This window comes from Oryx dammah, unplaced genomic scaffold, assembly GCF_014754425.2.
Source record: "Oryx dammah isolate SB20612 unplaced genomic scaffold, SCBI_Odam_1.1 HiC_scaffold_29, whole genome shotgun sequence".
Taxonomy (NCBI): Eukaryota; Metazoa; Chordata; class Mammalia; order Artiodactyla; family Bovidae; genus Oryx; species Oryx dammah.
In genome coordinates, this window is record NW_024070213.1 from 68,511,756 (window position 1) to 68,539,313 (window position 27,558).

Below are 27,558 nucleotides of genomic sequence, written 5' to 3' on the forward strand. Positions count from 1 at the left end.
AGGTGAGTTTATCTAATTTTTAAAAGCTGGCTAAGTTTCTTTTCCCCCCTCCAAACTGTAAATGCATGAAGAAGAATTATCAGGAAGATTTTCTGCATGCTACTCATCAGGGACACATACATGAGCTTTCCAGGTAGGGACTGTAGTACCCCATGGAAACAGCCCATCTCCAGTACTAGGTGAGCCACTAAAACAGTAAACAGTAGATAATAACAACAAAGAGAGTCAAAATTACTACTTGTGGACTAAAACAAAGGACACATTTCCACTACAACAGAAATAAATTTTAATTCATTGAAAAGTGCAGCAGTGAACAGGGTCCTTCGAAGGGCACTTTCTAAGTCAAATGACTGAAATGACACAGAGCCAGGGCAGGAGAACTTCCAAGAACAGATGAGGCAAACACAGAAATTCACAAATTCAGTGGGACCTAAGTGGTGGTGAAACGAAAGAATTCCCACCTAGTTCCACTGGTGGACCAGTTTAAACACCCCTTTGCTGTCTCTTAATAAGGATCCTGGGACAATTTATCTTCTTCTGTTCAAATACTAATCCATAGACACTTAAAAATAAATTTAAGAACAGTTGGCAGACTACCCTAGTGTTGTTAATTAAAACATTTAGAAACAGCACCGCTGGTCGAATTCAAAGTTTCAGGGAATGTTATTGTATTTGCGGGAGAGCTTTGTGATAGAAAGTCTTATAAGGCAAAATCTTTATTCATCCCCAAGATCTCTGTTCATTCCTAGTAGTTACAGTTCTCTATTCTGAAGGGCACCTGGTCTTCTTACAAGGGAAAATAAACCTCCAGTCAGTACAATTGAGAGAAAAAAGGCAAGCCTCCTGCAGTGAGGCCCTTATACATAGTCTGAAGAATTTCAGTGCATTTTGTGGTCTGTTAGTCTATAAACTGAGGCTTCTTTATGAAAGATGATTTTAGCATAGATCCAGAGAATGAAGCCAGTCCAAGAGAAAACAATTAGAGACCATTTAAAAATGAGAGGTACAAAGAGGGCTTCAGTCCATCCCCCTACCAACCCAACCCAAAATCTGCTGCATGTAAGAGCAGCTAGTTGATCTGAGTTACTCTCATGACCTCATCTGCTTTTAGGAAGCAGCATCATAAAACTGAATAATATCACATCACAGTACAAGACCTGGTAAGAGTTGGTTTCTTTTTATTCAGGAGTAACTGGTCAACTTTCATTAATGTGGAAACTGACTGATTAATGTTAAGAATCATAGAATAAAGCTGATACCCATACTCAACACTGTAGTTTGCTTTTAGTTACAGAACTGTTAGAATTTCTTTTCCTAAAACAGTTCAAACAGAAGTATTCATTTCTCTTGCCCATTTCACCTCTAAATACCACCACAGTTACTGGGACTGTGTAAAGGAATAAACCTAATGACTATTAACCCAACATGGCAATCTGGGATTGTGATAGAAAGTTACTTATTATGGGCATGTGTTACAAATTGCTTAAAGCTCAACCTAGGACCTTACATAAAGCTAAAATCATGACTGCCTGAGTTGGACAGATTATAAACCACAGTTCCTCTTCTTACCTGCTGCCCCACCATCAACTAGCCTTCTTGTGAAGACAACATAAGAATGGGCATTAGTCTTTGAGCCAAGACACAGAAATACAGGTGTTCTAAACAGTGACGAAACATCAAAAAAAATCTGATTTTGACAGAGAAATAGTAAACAAGGCCCAAATTGCACCAGACTCCAAAAACTCAGGAAGAAGTTAGCTGAAAGGGAAGAAGCTAAGTAGTTGGTACTTTGCATCAACTCTAACATTCTTACATCTTATAACAAACAAACAATGTCAGCAAAATGCAGAGGGAGTGTCCCAGCTTCACTTGTGGGCCTGGAACCCAGGCTCCCTGCTAGGCAGGCACTTACTATGCCTAATTTATGGCCTTTCATCAACCCGAGAGCCCCACCTACAGAAGGCCCTCAGAAAACACCACTTTCACCAACCCTTGGAAGTCCTTCTCTGCTGAAATACTTAACCCACTTTATTTTTCAGATCTTACAGGGGCGGAATTCCCTCAATGGCCCTGGTGTTAACTGGCTCACTATGTGAGCAGTCACTGGCAAGTAGATGTCTATCACCTTCAGTAACTACTTAGAATTGGCCTGTACCAAAAGCTTGCTACTGTTCTATTTAAATGAAGCACAAGCCCAGAATTCCCAAAATTGAACAGAGCTTGGTTGATAAGTGTTGAATTTGTGACCTTATCACATTGTGATGATTATTATAAAAAGTGTGTTTTTACTAATCTAAAACCAATGGTTTTTGTCTTTAATCAGGTGGTTCAGCTCTGATGGTGGTTCTTCAAGCCATGTGATACTGGTATTTTTGATAGTGAAGTGCTTAATCTGGAGTGCTATGCAGGTCCTCTGATTTTAGGTCAAGCTGGATACCAAAAACATTTCCCACCCCCAGCAAAGCAGTGCCATTTATCTGAAAGGATTTATAAGTCCAGATCACATGGGGACTAATTAAAAACTGTGGCCCCAGGACAAAAAGGGTTTGGTGAGAACAAAGATCTCAGGAGTATTGTCATCAGCTAAGTAAAGGGACCAGGGACAGCCACTCCTGACACACAGGCAGAGTTCACAGTTTAACACATTGCACAAGGAAGTCAGCTGATTGGGTTGCTTTTTCAAACAGGACTTAAAGCCAGTCCAGAAACCCTTCCAGGCGTGGTCTTGAAGACTAGCTACAGACACCTACTCCAATCACTTCATCAGAAAGAGGTGAGCAGAGATCCAACCGCACAGGTGCTACAGAAGATGTTTTGAGAATCTTCGTGTCCTGACGCTGCCATGATTGCTGAACATGAGACGAGGGTCAAACCTATACCTGGGGACAGAAAAAGCATAAAACAATGTGGCGTTAACTGCTGTGAGCCACTGAGTACTTCATTCAGAATATTAACTGGAAAGACTGGCAGGAGGGGGTACAAAAGCAGCAACTAAATCGCCAGAAGAGATCTCGTGGGAAAGTCTAGTACAAAGCAGGAGTACTTAGTAATAAGGAGCAATTCCATCATAGGTCAGCGAGCACAAAACAATATAGTGAAAGTGGAGAAAAGAAAAACAGAAGTAAGGCAAATCTTGAAAGGTGTTAGGAGGAAAGGTTAAAGCTTTTTTGGGGAGGGAGGGACCCCTAAACTATAAAGCAGCCTGGTGCAAGAGTGCAGCTCTTGCTGAAAGCCCCTGCAGCATTTTCAAAGCCCTGTCTTCTTTTCTGTTTTGACACACAGACTGTGGTGGGTGAGAGGTAAGGTATGCACTTCAGATAGGAGCTTGAGCCTGGCCTATTATGAACATAGGTACCTAAAGTCACTGACATCTCTGGCCACCAATAAAATTGGAAGGCAATTCACATGAAGTATCTAGCACATAAAATCAATTCTGCCTGCTGATGCAGAAGATGTGGGTTTGATCCCTGGGTCAGGAAATCTCCTGGAGAAGGAAATGGCAACCCATTCCAGTCTTCTTCCCTGCAAAATCCCATGGACAGAGGAGCCTGGCAGCCTCTAGTCCATGGGGTCACAGAAGAGTTGGACTCGACTTGGCAACTAAATAACAAAGGAATTTAAAAGCCACGTGGACTTTAAATAGCTTAAGCCAACATCAGCAAAGCCAGCATCAAGAATCTTAGCCCTAACCCTCCAGAATGTAAACAAGACACTTAGTAATGGTTAAAAAAAACAAAGCAATTTCATGGAAAAAGGCATGAGAGAGTAAGGTGTTATTGAGACCATCTGGCTTATGTAAGTGGCTGAACCCCATTAAAGTCTCTATATAAACCTTAAGATTCTGCCAGGCAGGTGTGGAGATCTACTCATCTTGTGAATGCCCAAGACAAGCCTCTCACACAAGCAAGCTGAGGCTTGTTCAAGATAATGTGTCCAAGATCAACAGCTGTTTTGAGGATGGAGACAAGGCGGCTGGGTAGAAAGATATGAACTTACATCTTCTCATGAAGACACAAAAATCACAACTAACTGCTAAACAACCATTGGCAACCCCCTCCCCCCACCAACCCCCGAACTTATCAAAAAGATATCCTACATCCAGAGACAAAGAAGCCACCACAAGGCAGTGTGAATGGGAGGAGGGGTTGAGAGAGACAGAATCACATGTATATATATATGGGCAAGTCCCTCTGCTGTTCACCTGAAACTATCACGACATTGTCAATTAGCTACACCCCAGTACAAAAAAAGAAAGCAAGCCACAACAAGACAGCAGGAGGGGTGCAACTGTGACCAAATCAAACCCCACACCCATGGGTGGGTGACCCACAAACTGGTAAAATATTTTACCACAGAGGTTCTCCCACCAGAGTGAAAGTTATGAGCACTATCTCAGGCTCCCCAGCCAGGTGGTCTGGCATTGGGAGGAGGAGCTCCTGAAGCATTTGGCTTTGAAGGCCAGTGAGTTTAGACTGGGGGAGGAAAGAGAAACTCCACTCTTGGAGGGTGCAGACTGTGTGCACCAGGACCAGGGGAAAAGCACTGTTTCCGTAAAGTCTGAGCCAGACCTACCTGCTGGTGTTGGAGGATCTCCTGTGGACGCAGGTGAGCAGCTGTGGCTCACTGTGGGGACAGTGGCACTGGTGGTGGTAGTTCCGAGCAGTACTAGTTGACATGAGCCCTCCTGGAGGCTACCTTCTTACAAGACCTGGCCTCACACAACAGCCTACAGGCTCCAGGGCTGGTATGCCTCAAGCCAGACAACCAAGAAGGTGGGAATATAACCCCTCCCATCAGCAGACAGGCTACCTAATGTCATCCTGAGCCCACAGCACCTTGCTAAACACAACTCATGACATGGCTCTGCCCACCAGAGGGACAAGATCTGGTGGAGTTGGACAGTGGGCCCAACTCCACGCCAGTGGGCCCACACCAGTCTTCTCACCCCCTAGGAAGCCTGCAAAAGCCTCTCAGACTGGCCTCATTCACCAAGGGGCAGACAGCAGAAGCAAGAAGAACCATAATCCTGCAGGCTGTGGAACAGAAACTGCAACTAACTTTTCTAACAGAAAAGGGAGACCAGATGCAACAGCAGAGGAATATGTCTTATACAAGGGAACTTGATAAATTCCCAGAACAACCACCGACGGAAATAGGCAGGCGACCTACTAAAAAACAGATTCAGATTACCGATAGTAAAGATTATCCAAGATCTTGGGGAAAAAAATGGAGGTACAGATACAAGAAATGCTTAAAAAAGAGACAATCTGAAGAAGAAACAAACAGATGAACAAAACCTGAAATGAAAAATACACTAGAAGAAATCAGTGACAGAATAAATGAGGCCAAAGAATGGTTAAGTGAGCTGAAAGACAGAATGATGGAAATCACTGCCTTGGAAAAGAATAAAGAAAAAAGAATAAAAAGAAATGAGGACAGTCTGAGAGACCTCTGGGACAACATTACAGGGGTCCCAGGAGGAGGAGAGAGAAAGGGCCTGAGAAAATATCTGGAAAGAGAATAGCTGAAAAATTCCTCCATATGGGAAACAGTCTCTCAAGTCCAGGAAACACAGAGTCCCAGGCAGGATAAACTTAAGGAAGAACACACTGAGACACACATTAATCAAATCGGCAAAAATTAAAGAGAAGGTATTTTAAAAAAACAAGGGAAAAACAACATCTAACATACAACAGAATCCTCATAAGGTTGTCTGTAGAGCACAAACACTGCAGGCCAGGAGGGGTGGCATGATGTATTAAAAGTGATGAAAAAGAAGAGCCTAAAACCAGGAATACTCAGAAAGGCTCTCATTCAGCTCTGATGGGGAAGTCTAAAGCTTTAAGTTAGTCGTCATATCATAGGAGGAGAGAAAAAAGGAAAGGGGGGTGGAAAAAAAGACCTACAAGACCAAAGCACAAAATGGCAGTAAGAACATACATATGTATCAGTAATTAGCTCAAACATGAATGGATTAAATGCTCCAACCTAAAGTACAGAAACAACCCGTATGTATGCTGACTACGAGACCAGCCACTTCATGTCCAGTGAAGCCATTTCATGTCCAGTCACTATAGACACACACATATATATAGACTATAGTCATCATAGACACTCTGTCCAGTAACACATACAGACTGAAAGTGAGGGGCTGAAGAAAAGTATTCCATGCAAATGGAAATCAGAGGAAAGCTGGAGTAGCAATACTCATATAAGGCAAAACTGACTTAAAAAAAATAAGGACTCTTATATGAGACAAAGAAGGATCTTAGTTCCCTGACCAGGGACTGAAGCCACGCCCTCAGCGGTGAAACTGTGGAGTCCTAACCACTGGACAGCCAGGGGATTCCCATTACCTAGTTTTAGTTTACTGGCATCATGTCTCTGGCTCTACATACAGTGTTTGAAAGCAAAAGTGTTACATTTCTTTAACAAACAGTCTACAACCCCATTTCTTTAGTTACATACATTCCTTACTAACTTGGATTGAAGGTATCACTTCACGTGTTAGGTGGCTAAATAATTAAGTTACTAATTTTCATCAGCCTTGGATATCATTCTTTCCTCTTTCCTATAATCAAAATATACGAACTGAAATAATTCTTAGAGTTTGATTTTTAATTTTATAATCAAGCCAAAAATGACAGGCAGCTTGCCACATGCAGCTCAAAGGCATAGGGTGTTGTGAACCATGTTACTGGTACAAAGTTACTATTTAAGAGGCATGAGAGTAGCAAGAACAGAAGTAACTTAGGTGAGTTAAATGTCTTTCCAACCTTCATATATTATAGTGGGCTTATTTATTTTGACATCAGAGTTCATACTTTCATTTTGTGTATTTAATATATTAAATTTACTGGCAAGTATTCAACTTTCTACAATTGGGGCTTCTGAGAAATAAAAGGAAGGCAAGGCTCTGAGAAGCACTAGGACCAGGGCAGCCCTTGGTCAGCTTACATTAAAGCAGCCCCAAGTGTCACCAGAGCAATCAAGTGGTAACATGACAAGAACCACAGGCAGGAAGGGGAGCAAGAGCCCTGTGTGGTGGGGAGCAGGGCTGTGCCCCCAACTAGAGCACCCACTGCCTGTGGAGAGCAAGAGTTTCAAGCAGCTCATTTTCTCAGCACAACTGGCTACTGCATTCCCGTATAAAGCAAAACAGTGAGAAACAGCTCAGCTCAGAGCAGGAAGGACCCACTGGGCTCCCTCTGCCTCCAGGAACGGCAGGACTGCTGAGGACAACTGGGCAAAGTCACTGAGGATGATGAGAAACTTACCCGGGGTCAAAGACCCCTGGAGTGCGGCAGGTTGGTCCAGAGCAGGACTGTAACATCATCAGCCGATAGTTCATCTTTCCCAGAAGCTCTGGGTCTATGCTTTTAGCAATGTTATTGAGTTGGTGTGGGTCTGCAGTCAGGTTATAGACTTCTACGAACACCTACAGGAAATGAAAAGATGGAGGAAAGAGAAGAGCAAGGGTTATTACATCTGAAGAAGTACGCCTCATGTGAGTTATTTCTAAATGGAAAGAGAGGAGTTGGATTAAAAACCAAGGCCTGGGAGAATAGCATCCGGTCTCAAGATCCTCAAAGAGCCCTAGGGTACGGAGCAGACAGTGGACCATCTGTTATAAGGGTTGAATTACTCTGAGTCTATGGCTCACGTGCTGGAAACGAGCCTCCAGCACCCCTGTGCCTTCAGGGAAAGTCAGGAGGGAAGAGTCTACCTTCTATAATTAAAGCAGAGAACAGAAGGCAGGACTGTCAAATGGCAAAGGCTCAGAAACTAGACTAAGTAATAAGGTTACCGAGTGAGACTTGATATCTGAAGTTTATCTTTGCCTTACAGTTGTGAAGATTCAAGTGAGAACAGATATGAAAGGAACCCATCTTATAAAAATGTTAAGTTTTCCTATTTTAGATATATAACACCATTTGAGGAAAGATACATTATTTCTAAAATGAGAGGCATCTAATAACACTATTTTCCCTCCATCAGTACTTTGTTCTCCAAATTGGAGTTAAGTGATAGGCTCAGAAGATGTAGATAAATTCTGCTTATAAAGGCTTCAAGCAGCTGCCCTCACACTGTCACTTATCAAGTGGAAGGGACTGAGTTTGAGGGAAGCTCTCTTGCTTGTTCTCTGAAGTGCTTATGACCTACAAGTGAGCGAGTCCATTTCTGAGAAACATGAGTACTGGCCCCATATGGCAAAATGTAGGCTGCCAGATGGGGTAGGTGTGCACTCGCCGATGAACAGTAAACAAGGGACTGGAGTGCGTGTGATCCTCCAGATAATCCACACTGATCCGGGCTGGCTAAAAGCCACCCTCCTCCAAGGATGCTGCCTTTAACCTGCTGATTCATGTGAGCAGCACTGTGCTGGGAACAGGAGGGTCTGAGCCAGCTGGTGGCCAGGAAGCTTTCTGGGAAAGGCCCCCGACTCCTTTCATCTCCACAGAAGTTCTTACCCTCACCCCAAACTATCAGGGGAGCAAACAGACCAGGCATGTAGCATTCTGAAAAAGTGAACTGTGTGTATTTCAAGTGTATGTGTGGGAGGTGGTGGAAGTAGAGAAAGCCCCACCCAGCAAGGTCAGTTAGAGAAGTCAAGTATGGCCTTGTGGAATTCTATTTCCTTAACCAATGGAAACATGTGTGAGTACAGATAAGAATTGGGAGATTGTGACTGACATACGTATACTACCATGTGTAAACAGATAGCTAGTGGGAAGCTGCTGTATAGCAGAGAGAGCTCAGCCTGGTGCTCTGTGATGACCCAGAGGGGTGGGATGAGGGAAGGGGAGAGAGGTTCAAGAGGACGGTGATGTATGTATACACACACAGCTGATGCACTTCATGGCACAGCAGAAACTAATGCAATATTGTAAAGAACCATGCTGCTGCTGCTGCTACAACTATACCTCAGCAAAAAAATAAACCCGATCTCCCCAAGGAACATTCCTGGAATTTCTCTTCTGCCACCAAGTTCAGCTAACAAAGCCCTGGCAATAGACACAAGGGGTGGAGGGGCAGCGGGCCCTCTTACCTCCTGGTCATCAAACTCGCAATACTGTAAGTTCCACAGTTCTGACATGGTCCTCACACAGGCATAGGTGTTATTATATGCATCTTCACACACACAGTCAGGGAAACATTGCTGTAGGGACATTTAAAAAGTTAGCTGAAGAGCACCTTCAATAGTGACAAATGCTACTTGCATACAGCGGCAGCCAGGCTGGCTCGAGCCAGACATACAACTGGACAGAAATGAGGAAACTTTCCACAGAGAAGTAAACAGAAAACGGACGTGAGGCTCAGCTCCTACTAAGGGCTGACTCGATTAAGGAACATGAGGTGTGGCTGTTGTGTGTGTAGACTGCTGCCATCCCTGCCTGCTAATCTGCTAGGAATGAGTTCTAACGAGCCCCTGTAAACATACAGGTTGGTAAGGAGAAGAAATTAATACGCAGGTGAATCACTCTGCAGGTTATTTTAGGTACTTTCATCCTCAAGGCTTGGAGAAAGTCTGAAATTTTGTGGAATCATTTGCAGTAAGTTGTTTATGAGCACTCTTATCACCAAATAGGACTGGACTTTGATTCCATCAAGTCTTCCATACCATCTTTTGGTTGGGTTTTTACTATCTTTTACCATGTCAGCGTCAGGCTTCCATTTGGAGTTGACTCTATTACCCATTCTCTAAAGAGTGGCTGATGTCGCTCATGTTCCCTCCATGACCAGTCTGGCTGCCACCAAATCAAGACGCTCATGCTGGCCCGGTTATAGGTGGAAACCCTGTCTCTCTGTTGGATGCCACTGATCACATCCCTAATGAAAAGTGGCACCACAGTTGGGATGGGTAGAAAAAAGGAAGGGGTCCTGATAAAGTAAGGAGGAGGGCAGATGTGTGAACTTGTTATAAGAACTGGAAGAATTCAAAGTGCCCGTTCTTGATGGTATGTCGGCAGATGATCATTTTCAGGATTACTTTTACCTTTGTTTACCTCCTAACCTCCCAGAGTCAAAGTGACAGGAGGAGGACTCAGATTAACTGAGTTTCAGCACTTGGCATGTCTAAACCCATGCCGGCTGTACCGTCCGTGAGAAGGCGTCTACGTCAACTTGGGCCACACTCACAGACACTCCAGGACTCAGGGAAGGACATGTAGGATCGGTGACGTTGCGGCCTTCCCCCTGATATTCCACCAGGACGTCTGATCGCCAAGTCAGATTACTGGCCCCTTTCTAGAAAGAAGAGCAAAAGTGGTTTCAGTGAGGCATCCAGAGTAGGATAAAATCACAAGGCTACTCATTCTGCCACTCAAGGGGTCCTGGGAGTCAAAATGGACTGACTGTTCAGTAACTGAAGGGAACGACTAAAATGGAGGCATCTGAAGGCTGCCGAGTATCACACCCAGTTGTAGAGTCCTCACATGCTCTGTTGCTCAATCATGTCTGACTCTTTGTGACCCCATGGACTGCAGCCCACCAGGCTCCTCTGTCCATGGGATTCTCCAGGCAAGAATATTGGAGTGAGTTGCAATTTCCTCCTCCAGGGAATCTTCCCAACCCAGAGACTAAATCCATGTCTCCTGTGTCTCCTTGCATTGGCAGGTGGATTCTTTAGCACTGAGCCACCTGGGAAGCCCCTAAGATTCTCACAAGTGATGTCAAATGCTGTGCACATAGTTATTTCTCAAGACTACTCCTGTGAAGCAGGTCAGGAATGGAAACCAACAAAGTCGTGAAGCAAGAATCAAAGTTGTATGGCAAGGTGCTGAAAGTTCAGATCAGAGTAAACAATACTGTCTATAAACTCTAAGAATTCGTCTAAGCTCATGCTGAGAAATTAAATATGGCTAGTGAGCTAAGGACTGTAACAGGGCTGAAGTACCTCTTGATGGTCAGAGTGAAGATACCATACATATATAAACTCATTTCATTTTTGCTGCACATCAGTGGAGCAGAAGGAAAAGAGCAGAAGCGTTTGAAATGGGAACGTTTAAGACACGCACACAAATGGTGAAAGGGAGAGGGAGTTTGGGATCAAAAGGACAGTGTAAGGCCAGGATGGAAGCAGGACACCTGGTATATGGGTTCCTGATACCCAGCTTTCAGACAAGGAAGCAGTGCCAAGGCCGTGGACAGGCAGGCTGGTACCGAACAGAAAAAGGTCCTGACAGCAGGCTGCCCACTTGTACTACATAGAATGGCAGGTGACGAGAGGCTCTGGGGGTTTTGAACAAGAAAGTGACACAGTCAAGGCTATGCTTTAGAAATGCAGCCCAGCAGCAGAATCTGACCTAGGCCGGGCCAGAAGGAGCTCCTAAGGGAATTGCCTGGTGATCAGTGGTTAGGACTTGGCACTGTAACTGCCAAGGGGTGTGTGTGTAGGGGGAGGGAGCTCTTAAAATGGTCTATAGTCATAGTAGTCCAAGTCTGGTTTGTGGTCTATCAGCAGCACCTGGGCGCTGCTTAGAAATGCACCATCTCAGGCCCTACACTTTGGTCTTAAAGAGCCTGTCTGCATTTTTAATAAGATCCTCGGCTGACTCACATGTACAGTAAAATTCGAGAAGCACTGCTCCGTAAGAGTGGTGCTCAAAATGTGTCCCCAGCAGCTGGAACTGGTTACAAACTCAAATTCTTTATTCCCAGTGGGGGCGGGGAGCAGTCTGCACTTCAACCAGCCCCTCAGGCACTGCTGATGGGTGCTAGTGTGAGAACCACTACCCTGAGGACTCGAGTGGACCTATCTAGCCTGGTGACCTCAGCAGGGGCGAGTGTGTGGTCTGCTCAAGGCTGTAGGGGGTCACAGCTGCTTGGAAAGGAGAGTCAGAGAGGAACTGATGTCCTCAGTCACTGTTCTACGAAGAAACCCCCACCATCTCGTGCAGATGAAGGTCACAGAAATCCTAAGCTACAGGAGACTTCAGCAGTCACCAACTCCCCTGTAAGAACCCATTCTGCCAATCCTGAGCCCTGGAAGCTGGGGGTCAGGGGAAGAGCTTATCTGTCGGACTTGAGTGGACCTCAAAACCCCACACTTAAATGTAAAAGTATACAGGGAGGAGAAGAGTGCCTGGAGGTCGAGAGCAGAGCTCTCCAACTTGGCTGCATATTAAAACCACTGTGGGGCCAGGTCACATCTCCAATTAATCAGGCTTGCTGGGGCTGGGACCCAGTAGTTAGTATTTTTCTTTCCCAGGAGATACGAATGTGCCACCAAGTTTGAAACCAATGAAGGGGTCATTCAGTGTTTTCTGTCAAAGGCTAGACAGTATTTAGAAGCTGTGGCTACACAGTCTCTGTTTCCACTTCTCGATTCTGCTATTGCAGCACGAAAGTAGGCCGAGCAACACACACAGATGACACGGATGAGCACAGCCGTGTCCTGATCCAGTTTCATTTACAAAACCCCCAGGGTGGGCTGACTTGGCCCACAGGGGTTTGCCACGGCCTGGTCTACAGCAGCCCTGTCCAGCAGAACTTTCTGACTGAAACGTTCTGTAACTGTTGCCTGATACAAGGTGTTTGGAGCAATTGATATGTGGCTACTGCCACTGAGGAATTGAATTTCTCACTTTATTCTAATTAAACAGTCACATGCAGCTAGTAGCTACCATATTAAGGCAGAGCCAGAGGTACGAGAGCCCTAACATGCCAGAGGTTTCCACAGGACTAACCTTCAAAAGAACAAGGAAGATAGCCAGGTCCCGGGTGGCATTTACAAAACTGCAGAGAAATTAACTATACACAGCATAATGATTTTATTCCTATAGTGTAGTGTTTTTTTTTTTTTCTAACTAGAAATAAGAACAGTCTAAGATTTGTCTAGGAAGAGTGAAGAGATAAATATTTCCCTCTATCTGATCCTATAGATTTATTGCAATTCCAGCTGAAGCCCAAAAAGCAATCTGAAAAGCTGTTTTTATAAAGTTTACATGGAAGATGGAAGAAAGATAATTGTCTTTTAAGATACCCTTAAGAACAACTCTTAAGAGACCCCTAATAACCCTAAGAGAGAAGTGTACCCATGCAAGGTTTAATTATACAGCTTTATATCAACACACTGGTTGAGAGATAGACAGATCTGTGGAACAGAAAAGACAATTGAGTATTTATAGAAAAAGAAATGAAACTGAATTCCTGACTCCTACCATGCAAGAAAACCAATTCCAGATACATCAAAGACTCAAAGCTAAGAGGCAGAACTACAGAACTTCCAGAAGAAAATTTGGGAGAACTATTTTCTGACCTCAAGGTTCAAAAGTATGTTTATAAACAAGACACAAAGGACACTAAATCATCTCATAAAATGAGGTGCTTCACACACTCAACTCCTGCACTGTCATACCTTAATGCAGAGAAAAGACAAGTCACAAACAGGGGGAATATTATGGGCAAAAAGAAGCATTTCACAAGGGAAGAAACACAAAAGACATAAATGAAAGATGATTCACTGATCAAACACCCAACTGAAAAAACAAGCAAAGGGTCTGAATAGACATCTCTCCCAAGAAGATATACAAATGTCCAACAAACACATGGCAAGATATGTTTGACACGTGACCACAAATCAACATGATTAAGCAATAGGAAAATGCAAATCAGAACCACAGTGAGTCCTACTCATACCCACTAAGACACAGTAAAAAGGTAACAGCAACTGCTGGCAAGGAGGTAGAGAAACTGAATCCTTTCACAGTGGTGGTGGGAATATACAGAACAGTGCCATCACTTTAGAAACAGTCCGGCAGCTCCTCAAAAGGTTAAACAGAAAAATCACCACATGGCCTAGCAATTCTACTAAGGGTACACTCAAGAGAATGAAAAACATTGGCTCACCCACAAATCTATATACAAATGTTGACAGCAGTGTTACTCATAGAGTCAAACAGGGGGAACAATGCAAATGTCTACCAGCTGATGGCTGGATAGACACGTGGCTGGATAAATACGTGGAACACCACTGTTTAGTAACAAGAAGGAATGAAGGAGTAACATGTGTTACAATGGGGATGGACACTTGAAGACAGGCTCAGTGTTTTCAGCCAATCACGAGAGAGCACATGCTGTACGACTCTATTTACAGAAACTGTCCCCAGCAGACGGATCTACAGTGACAGAAAGCAGTGCCTGTCTGGTGCTGAGAGGGAGCCTGGAGCGACTGCTAGTGTGTCTGGGGGTTTCTTTTTGGGGGTGATGAAAATGTTGTAAAGTTAGATTATACTGAAGTTGTACAACTCTGACTATATCAAAACCAAGTGAACTGTCAACTTTAAACTGATGAACTGTATAGTAAGGGAATTAGGCTGTGAAAAAAGTGATTCATCTCATTAATAAAGAAATATACCGTAGAACCAACTATAATTTTGTTGTTTTTCACCCCCTAGAGAGGCAAAAAATGAAGTAGTCTGAGAGTTTCATATAGAGCAAAGGGGATTCTCACACATTACTGGTGGAATATAAACTGATGATGATTTTGGACAATAACTTGGTGATATTTGTAGGAATGAAGATGTGAGGTTCCCGTGACCTTGGTGTGTATATACATGCTCACTGGGAAACATGTATGAGAATGCCCTGGCAGCACTGTGCCTAGAGCAAAACTAGAATACCACAAATGTACACTGATAAAAAAAATATATAATTAATTTTATATTGATTATAAAATTGAGTAGTTATATAATGAAGTGGTGAAGCATTCCTTCTTATGATGGAATATTAGGTATCAGTGAACAATATGGATCAATTTGCAAACAATGCTGAATTGAAAAAAAAGTCTTGATTACAACTAGTAGAATGTCATCTTTAGAGTCCAAAAAAAGATAGGTATTTTCCCCCCAAGACAGGTATGTTGTTTATGGCTACGTACATAACTACTAAAAAAATAAAAGCCAGAGAGTAACAACCATAAAATTCAGAAAAGTGATAACTGGTAAGGGCAGGTAAGGGGTGGGATGGGGAGGAGTGCATAGGAAGACCCATCAGTATGAGGAGTATTTCAGTTCTTAAATGGGATGATGGGTTCATGGGTATTTCTTGTGTCTTATAAATTTACATGAGTGACATGTATTCTCTTGGATGAGTCACATATCACCTAATAATTGTGACAGATTCATACAAATCAGTAAGACTTTCCTATAATATAGAGTACTGATCTGTCACACCTCTCTATGCCTAAACACATTCACATACATTTTTAATGAAAAAGAGATGCCGTTTGAAACCTCCGTTTCTCTCTGCAGTATGTGGCGGGCATCTTTCTAAGTCAATGTATACTTATGCACATCATTTACTGTTGCTTTAATAGTCTTGTTTAATTTCGCCACAATGTGACCAATTCCCTACTGTATATTCAGGTTTTTAATTTTCTATTAATACTGTATGTAGGGGTTTTTTTAATTAAACTTTTTATTTTGTATTGAGGTACAGCTGATTAACAATGTTGTGATGGTTCCAGGTGAATATTACATGTAGTTCTTTATAGTTAGCATTGTGCAGTGCTAGACACACTAGGTACTCAAATAATTCTTGAACGAATTTTGTTCTCTTAAGAGTAAATTCCCAGATGGATCTGCTTGACATGTGTATTTTGAAGTGATGGGTCTTATTAAATTAGCCTACTGATAGCTTATACTGATTACACTTCAGTGAACAGAGTCTGAGTAGCTTTAATTTTTTTCAGACTTCTGTAATTAGCGGGTATTAATCTTTTTCATCTTTGCCAGTTCTACAGGCAATAGGGGCCTCCTTCAGTTAAGCCTTTCTTTGATCAGCATTGAAGCAATCTTTTTGCACTGACTCTGGTCATTCTTAATTCCTCTGAGAATTGATTAGTTACTTCTTTTGCCCATTTTTATACTGGATATTAATTTTCACTTTTAAGAACTCATCTATTAGGATTAGCTACCCTTTTTCATATATGCTGCAAATATTTTCTCAATTTGTTACCTGTCTTTGTGTATGATGGGGCTTTTGGGGGAAGAAGGAGAAAAGAGAGGATACAGAACTCTGTTTTTCTGTGTCTAGTCTTTTTTAAAGAAAGCTCCTTCCCACTATAGATATGAGAAAAACTGTATTCTTTGCTTCCCAAATTTAATAGTTTTAAGATTTAAAGGGTCTCCCCTGAAGATTTAAAATTTAACTCTACTTATACAACCTGGAATTTACTTCAGAGTCTTGGCTCAGGGCTGATTGAGGGCTTTATACTCACCAAAATGGGCAAAAAAGACATCCCATCCATCTGGGTCTTATTCAGGCTATAGCCCGCAATGTCCAAAATAGTAGGGCCCAAGTCAATGTTGGCAACGAGCATCTATGAGAAAGAGAAACAAACAATAAATTGACTCGGAACACAGCTAGTCTCACTTTCCTTTTCTATCTACACTAGAGTTCTCTTTCCCCAAACCCATCCATGAAACAAGTAGCACTTTCTATTATCTTTTGTACAACCCATACTTCCTATTGCATATATTCAAATATAACTATGACAATTTAAGATATAAAACATAAAGCCTTATAAAGTTTACAATACAGGCCCCTGGGAAGTTATGTTTATTTTACACACTGTTATTGACCAAAACATTTTTCAAGATTCCTTTAGGACTGCCTTGAGTCTGTTATGAATGACAAGAAATATGTCAGGCTACTTTATACAAGTGTTTTCGAACTTGATTATTCTCACTAGTTCACTACTTGACTTCAAATTGACTCCTGACATTTTTGAAAGGCTCAAAGGTTGAATGCTTGTCACCCATTAGGGTATCCACCTTTTAAATACTTTTTCAAAGTGACAACATGGCTAAAAATATTTGCAGTAGGCTTTGGAGAGTGCAGAAAATTTATCTCAACAATGCATCAGTAAGTTTCCTTAATGAGCACAAAACCTGGATGTTTTTTAAAAAAAATCCTAGAAATTAAAGACACTGTGTCGCATTTATTCCCTGACGTATCTCCTTGATTTACTGGATAATTTTCCTTCTGTACACAATATCTCTACCAGGTCTCAACCAGAATAGTCCAATAGAGGACAGAACAGGAGTCATATGTGTAATTTAAAATTGTCTAGTGACCACCCTAGTGGCTCAGACAGTAAAGAATTTGCCTGTGATGCAGGAGACCTGGGTTCTATCCCTGGGTTGGGAAGATCCCCTGGAGAAGGAAATGGCTACCCACTCCAGTATTCTTGCTGGGGAAACACCACGGACGAGAGGAGCCTGATGGGCTACAGTTCATGGGATAGCATAGAGTTGGACATGATTGAGCAACTAACACTCTCACTTTCAATAATCACACTAAAGTAGAAAAAGAAGGTAAAATTTATTGCAAATGTTTAACTATTACTATTTAACATATAAGCAATACAAAAGAAAATGATGAGACTTTACTTTATATAAAATTTTGAACCAATTATTTGAAATCTGGTATTCTGCATCTCAGTCCGGATTATCCCATATATGTTCTGCCTCAACAATAACATGAACTTTTGTAGCAGAGGGTACAGGTCTAGAAGTCACATGGTCACAGGCTAGAAAAAGCCTTGGAATGATGAGACAATCCAGGAAATGAAAGGAACTAATGTTCACTAAGCACCTACTCTGGGCCAGTTCCTAACCCATATCCTCATTTAAGCCTCGCGACGATTCTAGGAGCTTCCCTGGTGGCTTGGCGGTAAAGAACCCCCCTGCCAATGCAGGGGATGCAGGTTCAGCCCTTGGGTCGGGAAGATCCCCTGCAGAAGGAAACGGCAATCCACTCCAGTATTCTTATCTGGGAAATCCCATGGACAAAGGAGCCTGGCGGGTTACAGTCCATGGGGTCGCAAAGAATCAGACACGACTTAAGGACTGAGTATGCACGCACCATCCTAGGAAGCAGTATTTCCCCCATTTTACAGATGAGGAAATGAAAGAGAAGTAACTGAAACAAAGTCAGCAGCCTGTAACTGGAAAAGCTGTCATTTACTAGAAATAAGTACCAGTCAAGAAAACTGTAGAGAAAACTCAGATCGTCTCAGGAGAAGCCAAAAGGGGATTAAAAAAACCAAACTAACTAATCCTGCTACTTTTCATTTAAAAACAAACTCAAAAGTGCAGACACAAAAGGCAAGAGGACATCTTCTGAGTAGCAGCCAGGTTTCCTGGCTCCTGAAGAAGGACTGATGATTCTTGGAGGGCACAGTGATATACATATCCTGGCTCTGAATCAATTAGTATAACTGCAGCTGTTGGAAATTAACCTTCAGCAGCAGGCAACTCAGGAAAAGCAATCCATGTTAGTGAGGATAAAAAACACAAAAACTATGTCTCTGGGGATTACGCAAGACCTGGTGTTGGGAGATATCTTTCCTGGTTCCAAGCCCCCTAGGTCGACTGAGCAGCTTAGGAGGCAGTCAACAAGAGTGAGTATGAATGTGAAAGAGACCATGGCAGGAAAAGACAGACAAGCAGAGACACCACCTCCAGAGTCAGATAAATACAACAAGGCTTCAAAACGTGACTGACATATTTTCAATGATGTCCAGAACATGAACGAAGCCAGTCCCACAGGTATTATTAACATGTCCAAGGCACCAAAATAATAAAACGGACAGACATATAAAACAGTGCCTGCCCAGCTCAGTAAAAACGGCCTCTCCAGCCATCAGCTAGGGGTGGGAATGCCCTCTAGTGGCAGTCTGCTGTGTGTGTGTGGGGGGGGGGTCGGTGCAGGGGGAATGGGGAGACGGGGGCCAGGGAGCGGGGAGATCTGCAAGATCCAGAACAAACCAAGTCGCTAAGATTCAGCACAAGTACCATAAACACCATCCCCAGGACGCTTTCTTTCCAAGTGTCTACATAATCATATCTTCCCTAAAAATGATGGAGTTTTGTTTGACTAAGAAGCAGAGTCTCCACATTAGCATACAATGTTAGGAGATGGAGACTTCTAGTAGATACCAAGTGTAATTGAAGAATTTGAGAGAATTATACCTCTCTCTGGTTTTTATACAGCCAGGAATTACAATGGATACTGTGAGCCCATCACTATAAGGATGCCTAGAAACATTAGTATTTCAAGTTCCTAAAATGGTAGTGCTTTTATCACTGAGTGTAAACCTAAAGATTCATTTATGCATTGGAACAGAAAAGCCTCTGACAAGACCAAGTAAATCAGTCCATAAATCACAGCCTCACAATTTATTTGGGAATGGTCCTAGGATTTAAGCATATAGACATTTTGATCAAATAAAAGGCCCTAAAAAACTGAGGCATGAGGCATGAGATAGAGGGATATTGTCTTGAACCTGCTTATTTTTTAGGTCTAGAAACTACCTAAAAGAATAAGGGCTCCCAGAAGGACTTCGAACAGACATTTAAGCCTTGAAATTAAAAGAGTTCATATAAGGCTTTCAAAAGAAGACTGGAAGCACACCAGATAGCACCCCAAATCCACCTAAGTGAGTAGCACTGAAAGAGAACTCTACATATCTTGGGCTGCTTCACCTCGACTTGCCCCTCATCCCCCACTTCCCTAACAAGGAGTAAGCTGCGATGAGACCTAGTAACACTAGAGAATTCACACTTAGCATCTTTCCAATTTCACATGGGGAAACCAAGGCTTAGTCTAACCAAAGTCTTAAAGCCAGTAAGCGGTCTTCCTGACTCCCTGTTCAGTTCTGTTTCCCCTGAATCATGCTATGTCATTTCCATTTTCCTACCAACATTTTCCTTTCTTAAAGCCCTTTTGAAGAACTTCCACCACCAAATCTAAAGCTAGGTTAATGTCTAGCCAGAGAAGACGACCTCAACAGCCAGTGCTTGGCATCTGCCCATACCACCTGCCCCTGCTCTCAACAGCCAACGCAAAGCTAAAGCCACTGCTCAAATGTGCCCTGTTCTGGCCACCAGGCTGTTGCCGGCTCAGCTCACCACCCTGTGACCTTCACACAGAACCTGCACTGAGACAAGTGCGCTGCCAGCACAGGATGAATCAGCCACCATCACTAACACTGTGTTAGATGGAAGCTGGAAATTTCATACTTCTCACACCACAACTGTCCGCACAGAATGTCATAAACCATGGTGTTTTTCTTTTGTTGGCTGTACTGCATGGCTTGTGGGATCTTACTGCCCTGACCTGGGATGGAACCCAGGCCCTGGACAGTGAAAGCACCAAGTACTAACTACCAGACCACCAGGGAATTCCCCCAAACTCATGGATTTTTGAGAACAGTTAACTTTCAGACTTGGTTCTGCCACTTACTGTGTAACCTTGGTAATACCCATTCACACAACTTGGATGTCCACCATTGTACGTTACGGGCTAGGTGTTCTTTTTTTCATTGAAGTACAGTTGACTTAGTATGTTAATTTCTGCTGTAAAGTGATTCAGTTATACACATACAGAGATACATTTATTTAAAAATATTCTTTTCCATTATGGTTTATCATAGGATATTGAATGTAGTTCCCTAGACTACATAATAGACCTTTAAAAATTTTTTTGTTTTATATTGGAGCATAGTTAACAATGTTGTGTTAGTTTCAGGGGGACAGCAAAGTGATTCAGTTATACAAACACGTGTATCTATTCTTTTTCAAATTCTTTTACCATTTAGGTTATTACAGAACACTGAGGAGAGGTCCCTGTGCTATACAGTGGGTCCTTGTTTATTCACTACATAAGCAACTGCTTCCATCTGCTAATCCCAAACTCCCACTAAGGGTTGGGTAGTCTAAGGTTGGATAATACCTCTCAAGTAGGGACTCCTGGAGTCAAAAAGACAAACTTAGGTGTGTTAAGTGTGAGGCCAGCTGGGAACCTGGGAAAGGCACTCACTCTCTGTGGGGTAGGTATCTACCTTGATGTCCCAGAGGACAGCCCTAAACCAAAGCCCCAGAGGACATTAACTTAGCTGGGTGAAAGGGGCATGAGGTGGACATGCAGACAGAAGTGGCCAGCTGTGCAAAGGTAAGGGGGTGAGAGAGATGTCTGGTCGGGGTAGGAAGTGAAAGGGGTTCAGCACAACTGCCACCTTCTGCCCTTGAACCAGCTGAGCTCATTCTCCTCCCTGTGCCTTTACAGGCACTGTCCGCTGCTGAGGACACCCTCCCACAGATCTCTGCGTGACTGCAGCCTTCGATGCCTGAGTCTCTGCCTAAATGCCTCAGAGGCTTTTGCTGATGAATGCAGCTCAAGTATGTGGCTCCCCCTTGACACGGGGAGTTGAGGATTAACCTTCCAACGACAGCTGTTGCTGTGACCCCCAGGCCCCTTGTGTGGTGCACTGGCACAGGAAGACACCTGTCTGAACCGTGGTCATGGCTGAGAGTATGAATTCTGGTTAAGCGAACATCAGCCAGACTGCCAGAGTTCAAATGCAGGGCTCTGCTACTGTTGAGCTACACCATCTTGGGCAAATCACTGAACCTCAGTTTCCTCATCTATAAAATGGGGATAACTGTATTCACATCTCAAAAGGCTGTGAAGGTTACGTGAGCTGATACAGACAGTAACACCTGGAACAGCACCTGTTGCGTCCTGAGCATTCAATAAAGGTTATTACTGTTGAAGTGGCTTCCTAGGAGCCGGTCTCACTTAAATGACTTACGGAAGGTGAAGTTTCTGATTTTACCATTTAGTGCCACTGTTAACTTGAGGAAAAAAGGAACAGTCTGCTTCCTGGGCAGCTGGCTGACATCTGTGCTCATCAGCCTCCCTCCCTGCACAGACGTACTGCCAACAGCCCTCTTCCTGGGACACGCACATGGCTACAGATGTGCCTCCTCAAAACACTCCCAACACCCAGAGGAAGCTTTTATGGTTGAATGGTCTTCCAATCTTGCCCATCTCTCTTGAATGGAGATGTCCGTTTAGAGGGTGACAGATTTGTAGTGGCAAGTGACTGGCTTTAGCAATGTGGGTCTTGGGAGGAAAAGAAAATTCAGAAGGCAATTATGAAGGCCATTTAAGTTTCTGAGACAATTTTAACAGAATTCCAATCAAGAGCATTGTGAAAGGAAACAAGTAAATGGCAGACATTTAAACAAAGTAAACATTAAACCCTCAAATTAAATTCAAGTACCCAGAATACCTAGAAATGCTGGCCTCTCTTCCAATTTTAGCTTAAATGATCCATTTTCTGGTTTTTGGTTTGTCTCGCTCACAGAGCTGGGACTGAAATTGTGCTATCCAGGAAGATGGTAAATGTAACTGGTAGAGCCTATCAATTCTTCTCTCTCAAGGTTAGATCAAAGAGTTTGGATCAAGGTGCCCATCATCTGCCTCAGTACTAAAACCAGATGGAAATGGTAACAAAAGAATAATGTGATCCTTTATGACAGTTTTAGGAAAGAGAATCAGTAAAGCAGAAAGGCATTAGTAAGGGAAGAGTCCCACAGAGAGGGACTAAATTCTCAGAAGACAAGCTTTCTGTAGCCTTATATGCAGAGGGAGCTGAGACCAGGCGGACATCAGCCAGGAATACCTGGGAGCAGGCTAGAATGGAGAATCAGAATCTGCATGTCAACAAGACCCCCAGGGGATACGCACACACACAACGAAGCCTGAAGAGCCTGGCTCTACAGGGCTGTGGGCTCCAGCCTGGGCTGCCTCTCAAGAGTCATTGTGAACTGGAGGGGGAAAAAAGCAGAGACAGGGTTTCTAGTCCAGTCCAAGTGATTCAATCCAAAACTTTCTGGATGTTGAGCCTTTCACTTTCAGGAGGTAGTTTTAAAGAGCGCCCTGGGGAAGTGCAGTCACCATGAGACAAGCGAAAGCTATTCATGCTGATGTGACACGTATACAAGGGGAAAATACAGCGAAGAGTGGGTGGCCAGCAGTTTACCGTTATTATATATCAGAGAGTGAAAGACAAATACTGTAAGATACCACTTATTTGTGAAATCTAGCAAATACAACAAACTACCAAATATAATACAAGATGGATATGGAGAACAGATACAGACACAGAGAACAAACTAGTGGTTACCAAAGGGGAGATGGGATGGGGAGGAGAAATACAGGAATGGAAGGTTAAAAGGTTCAAAGCATTAGTTGTAAAATAAGCTACACGGATAATATGGTACGACACAGGATATACTGAAAAGCCTCCTGATGAAAGTGCAAGTGGAGAGTGAAAAAGTTGTCTTAAAGCTCAACATTCAGAAAACGAAGATCACAGCATCTGGTCCCATCACTTCATGGGAAATAGATGGGGAAATAGTGGAAACAGTGTCAGACTTTATTTTGGGGGGCTCCAAAATCACTGCAGATGGTGACTGCAGCCATGAAATTAAAAGACGCTTACTCCTTGGAAGAAAAGTTATGACCAACCTAGATAGCATATTCAAAAGCAGAGACATTACTTACTGCAGATGGCGACTGCAGCCATGAAATTAAAAGACGCTTACTTCTTGGAAGAAAAGTTATGACCAACCTAGATAGCATAATCAAAAGCAGAGACATTACTTTGCCAACAAAGGTCCATCTAGTCAAGGCTATGGTTTTTCCAGTGGTCATGTATGGATGTGAGAGTTAGACTGTGAAGAAAGCTGAGCACCGAAGAATTGATGCTTTTGAACTGTGGTGTTGGAGAAGACTCTTGAGATTCCCTTGGACTGCAAGGAGATCCAACCAGTCCATTCTGAAGGAAATCAGCCCCGGGATTTCTTTGGAAGGAATGATGCTAAAGCTGAAACTCCAGTACTTTGGCTACCTCATGTGAAGAGTTGACTCATTGGAAAAGACTCTGATGCTGGGAGGGTTTGGAGGCAGGAGGAGAAGGGACGACAGAGGATGAGATGGCTGGATGGCACCACTGACTCGATGGATGTGAGTCTGAGTGAACTCCGGGAGTTGGTGATGGACAGGGAGGCCTGGCGAGCTGCGATTCATGGGATCGCAAAGAGTCGGACACGACTGAGCGACTGAACTGAACTGAACAGGATATACAGCCGATATTTACAAATAACTCAATGGAGCATGGTCTTTAAAAACTGTGAATCATTATACTATATACCTGAACTTACAGAATATGGTACATCAAGTATACTTCAATTAAAAAGAAAGAATCACCGTTTGCAAAGCTTACAAATACACTTGTAAAATCTTAAGCCAATCAGCCTTTATCCTCAAAGGAGGAGAAACAGAATAGGTCTCCTCTTGGGAGGAAAAGCTTTCTTTTCTCAGGCAAATTCTACCTGTATACAGCATCACCGTATCAGGAACCTACCTTGCTTGTCTGATTTGGTTTGATCCCAGGCCCTCGAACCAATAGTGGAACTTTGATATCAAATTCATACAGCTGTCTTTTGTCTATTGGCAAAGAAAACTGTCCTGGAAAAAAAAAATGCATAGGGTAAAGATGGAGCCAAGATAGAAATGTCTCTCATGCATGCATGCATTCAGTCAATAGTGAAAATAAAAAATAGCCTTGTTTTACTAATTATGGTGTCTTAGCGAAGAGCTTAAATCCCCCAGGGTCCCTAATTATTAAAAGGCAGGAAACAATGAGCTCATCTTCTTTAAATAAATGTCCAGAGGAACTCCCTGGCTTTAAATAGGCAAATACAACAAAAGCAATGACTAGAAAGTACTGAAGCACAATTATACATTATTTATGTATTATACTCCACCTGATCACAACTGAATGAAGTTAGTCTAAAAGCTGTTAAATAAAGGAACAAAACCATTTATCCAGCCTTTCCTGAATAAACTGTACCTCAAGATAACCAAACAGTTGATGAGGCAAATTTCCTGAGGAATTCCAGCTAGTAAGTTCAAAAGGAAGGAGAGAGTTATGAAGTCATATTTTGCAGTGTCTGAGGGAACTGATTTACGCACAATCATCAATGGAAGTTTCAGCCACAAGAGGTTCACAGGAGGAGCTCAGGTTGGTACCTCATGAGCCATCAATCAGAAACAGCATCTCTAAAGTGAGGCAACCATACACCCAGGCTTCATGATGTGAAGCAGTAAGAAGTACACAGCAGCATCAATAAGAAAGCATTCTTGTTGAAAAACACACATTTCTATTAAGACTCTCGATCTATCAATCTATAGAAAATGCTGAGTATAGATAAACAAGTTATCACATATGCAATTAGCCATATCTAGAATGTGATACTCTAAAGGACAAAAGACCAGTTTCTCCGATAAATCAGTGGCAAAAGACAGCCTTATGACACATAAAAAGTAAAGGTAGCGTGTGGATTTTATGTAGGTTTTGATACATAATCAACTAATCAGATGCACAATCAAGTGTTGACATATGGAATCACCATGTCTGGAGTGCCTTCAGAAACTTCTAGCTAAAAAAGAAACATGCAGAAGGAATGAGGAATTCAAAAGACTGGCCCTGTGTCACTGAAAATTAAAGCTAGACAACGATGGTTAATTTACTAGTCTTTAACTTGAAAAATATTCATAATAGCACATGAAATGCCTAATCAATCTGCTCCTGTGCAAATATCAGATTAATTACCTTCAAGTTTAGGAAATTTAAAGAGTGGAGAAAGAAGGAAATACTGATTTTTAGCTAAAGAAGGTCCAAGTAAAAAGGACGAAAGTCAAGGACATGGGGTTGACTCATACTGCAGTTGTGAAAAGACAAAAGCCACAAAAGAAAAACCACACACACCAAAAACCTAATGTCACACGACAGTTTTTCCCCAAGGCAACCCTCTCTTGGTCTTCCTGTGTAAAATGTCATACCCCTAGTCTCTAAGATCAACTTATCTTTTAAATCAAGTTCAGTTTCTCACCTCTTTCATAAAGCCTGCCTCCAACCCATCAAGCTTATTCTCTGCTTAGACTCCTTAGAACACCACATGATTTAGCCTGTCAAATGGCAAGTAATGAAACTGGTCTTTCCCCAAGGGAATGAGTTGGCCTTCTAACCAGAGGAGCCCTGAGGGCAAGACCCTCCCTCTGGCCTATTCACCACTGCAAAAGGACACAAGCTCCCAGCCAGCGCTACTGATCAGGTGAGAACGGAAAGGCCCTTCACCAAGGTCATGGTCTGCCCCTTACCTGTGTGATAGCCGTTGTCTGAGGTATAAAAGATGTAGGTGTTGTTGAGCTCCCCATTGAAATCCAATCGCTTGACCAGCTTCTCCACGAGGTCATCCACTGAGAGCAGAGTCTGCCACCTGAATGTGAACAGAGGGCAGCAGGGCTGCGGTATTGCCACCTTGCCAAACCAGCAGAAGCCAGTCCAAACAAGCTCCCAAACCCAAAACACCCCCAAACTCCCTCCCAAAGAAACCCCTCAAAGCCACTCTTCCCCGAAAGCTCCAATCCCACATTTCCATTCCTTTCTTTCATTGCAAAACACAGATTAGAAAATTCCAGAACACTCCAAACTTAACTGATTCCATAGAAATAAATTAGGCTTTTAAAAAATGAATTAGCTTTATTATTTATCATGACTGGTGATGAGAATGAAAGACTCCTGGTGTTGATGTATGGCAGACACCAACACAGTATTGTAAAGCAATTATCCTTCAAGTAAAAAAACAAACAAAAAAACCCACTACCAGAAGGCAAACTTGTCAAATCAGTACTGATTGACAGAGATGAATTCAGATAGACCTGTGCTGCAACAGTGTTTAATGGACTAAAAGGGGTCAGCAAACTATAGTCATGGGTCAAAGCTTGACCACATTCTTTCTGTTTGCAACTGTGGTACAAGACATATAATATTACTGTTTCAACAATCTGTAAGTGGATAGGTCAGTAGGGTTCAGTATATTCACAGAGTGAAACCAATCTCCAGAACGTTTTCACCTTGCGAATCTGAAACTCTACACCCCCAAAACGACAACTTGTTGGCTGTTTTTATATGAAGTTTTATTGGAACACAGCCATGCTTATTCATTCTCATACTGTCCAGGGCTGCTGTGCACTCCAACAGCAGAGCTGAGCATCAGCAATAGACACAAGATGGCCTACAAGCCTGTAATATTTACTATCTGCTCCTTCACAGAAGAAGTCCGCCAATTCCTGGTCCAAAACTAAATACATCTTAAGAGAAAGTATCACACTTTTAAAAACCTGACTTAAAAGAATTTTCTTGAAAACTCAAAACAGCAAAGGCAGATATTTTGCTCTAGTCTAAGCCTTTGGGTCTTATGTAATTTTCTTTAGACATAGTGAAAAGAAAAATTTCAACCAAATGGCTCCAATTTGCAACATTTTAACAAGTCAGAAAAATGGACTGTTTAATCAGTCCTGAAGGCCAAAGGCCACCTTACTGCTAAATGCAGAGACCCCCTTATCAGAATCTCTCCCACCAACTTGCTAAGCTCTGATTTTTTTCTCACAGATAACCACATGGTGCAGTCCTCTATGCATGGGTTGCTTCTGAGGGTCCTCTAAGACCACCCAGATTGAGAAAGGAGCAGGTCTTACCTTTTCCTAAATGCATTATCTAAAAACTGTATTGAAGAATTAGTCATTGGGGTCTTGGCTTGCCGAATTAACCAGTGCTTGTTCTAAAATTTAAAAGAAAAAAAAACATTAGCACCAAGTCACCACAGTCAAAGTACTAGAGTAAATAAAAGAATC

General features: G+C 42.6%; 1 protein-coding gene across 1 annotated transcript in view; it reads right to left on the reverse strand.

The window, feature by feature from the left end:
- Window positions 1-262: 262 nt before the first annotated feature.
- GNS (glucosamine (N-acetyl)-6-sulfatase) overlaps window positions 263-27,558 on the reverse strand; it is a 47,903-nt gene continuing 20,607 nt past the window's right edge. Inside the window, exons 7-14 of the mRNA XM_040233377.1 lie at window positions 27,403-27,485; window positions 26,023-26,141; window positions 24,224-24,327; window positions 16,223-16,324; window positions 10,141-10,248; window positions 9,050-9,160; window positions 7,278-7,438; window positions 263-2,879 (exon numbers count right to left, since the gene is read on the reverse strand). Of these exons, the coding sequence (XP_040089311.1) occupies window positions 2,801-2,879; window positions 7,278-7,438; window positions 9,050-9,160; window positions 10,141-10,248; window positions 16,223-16,324; window positions 24,224-24,327; window positions 26,023-26,141; window positions 27,403-27,485 (867 nt within the window). The 3' untranslated portion in view covers window positions 263-2,800. The remainder of the gene's footprint in view (window positions 2,880-7,277; window positions 7,439-9,049; window positions 9,161-10,140; window positions 10,249-16,222; window positions 16,325-24,223; window positions 24,328-26,022; window positions 26,142-27,402; window positions 27,486-27,558) is intronic.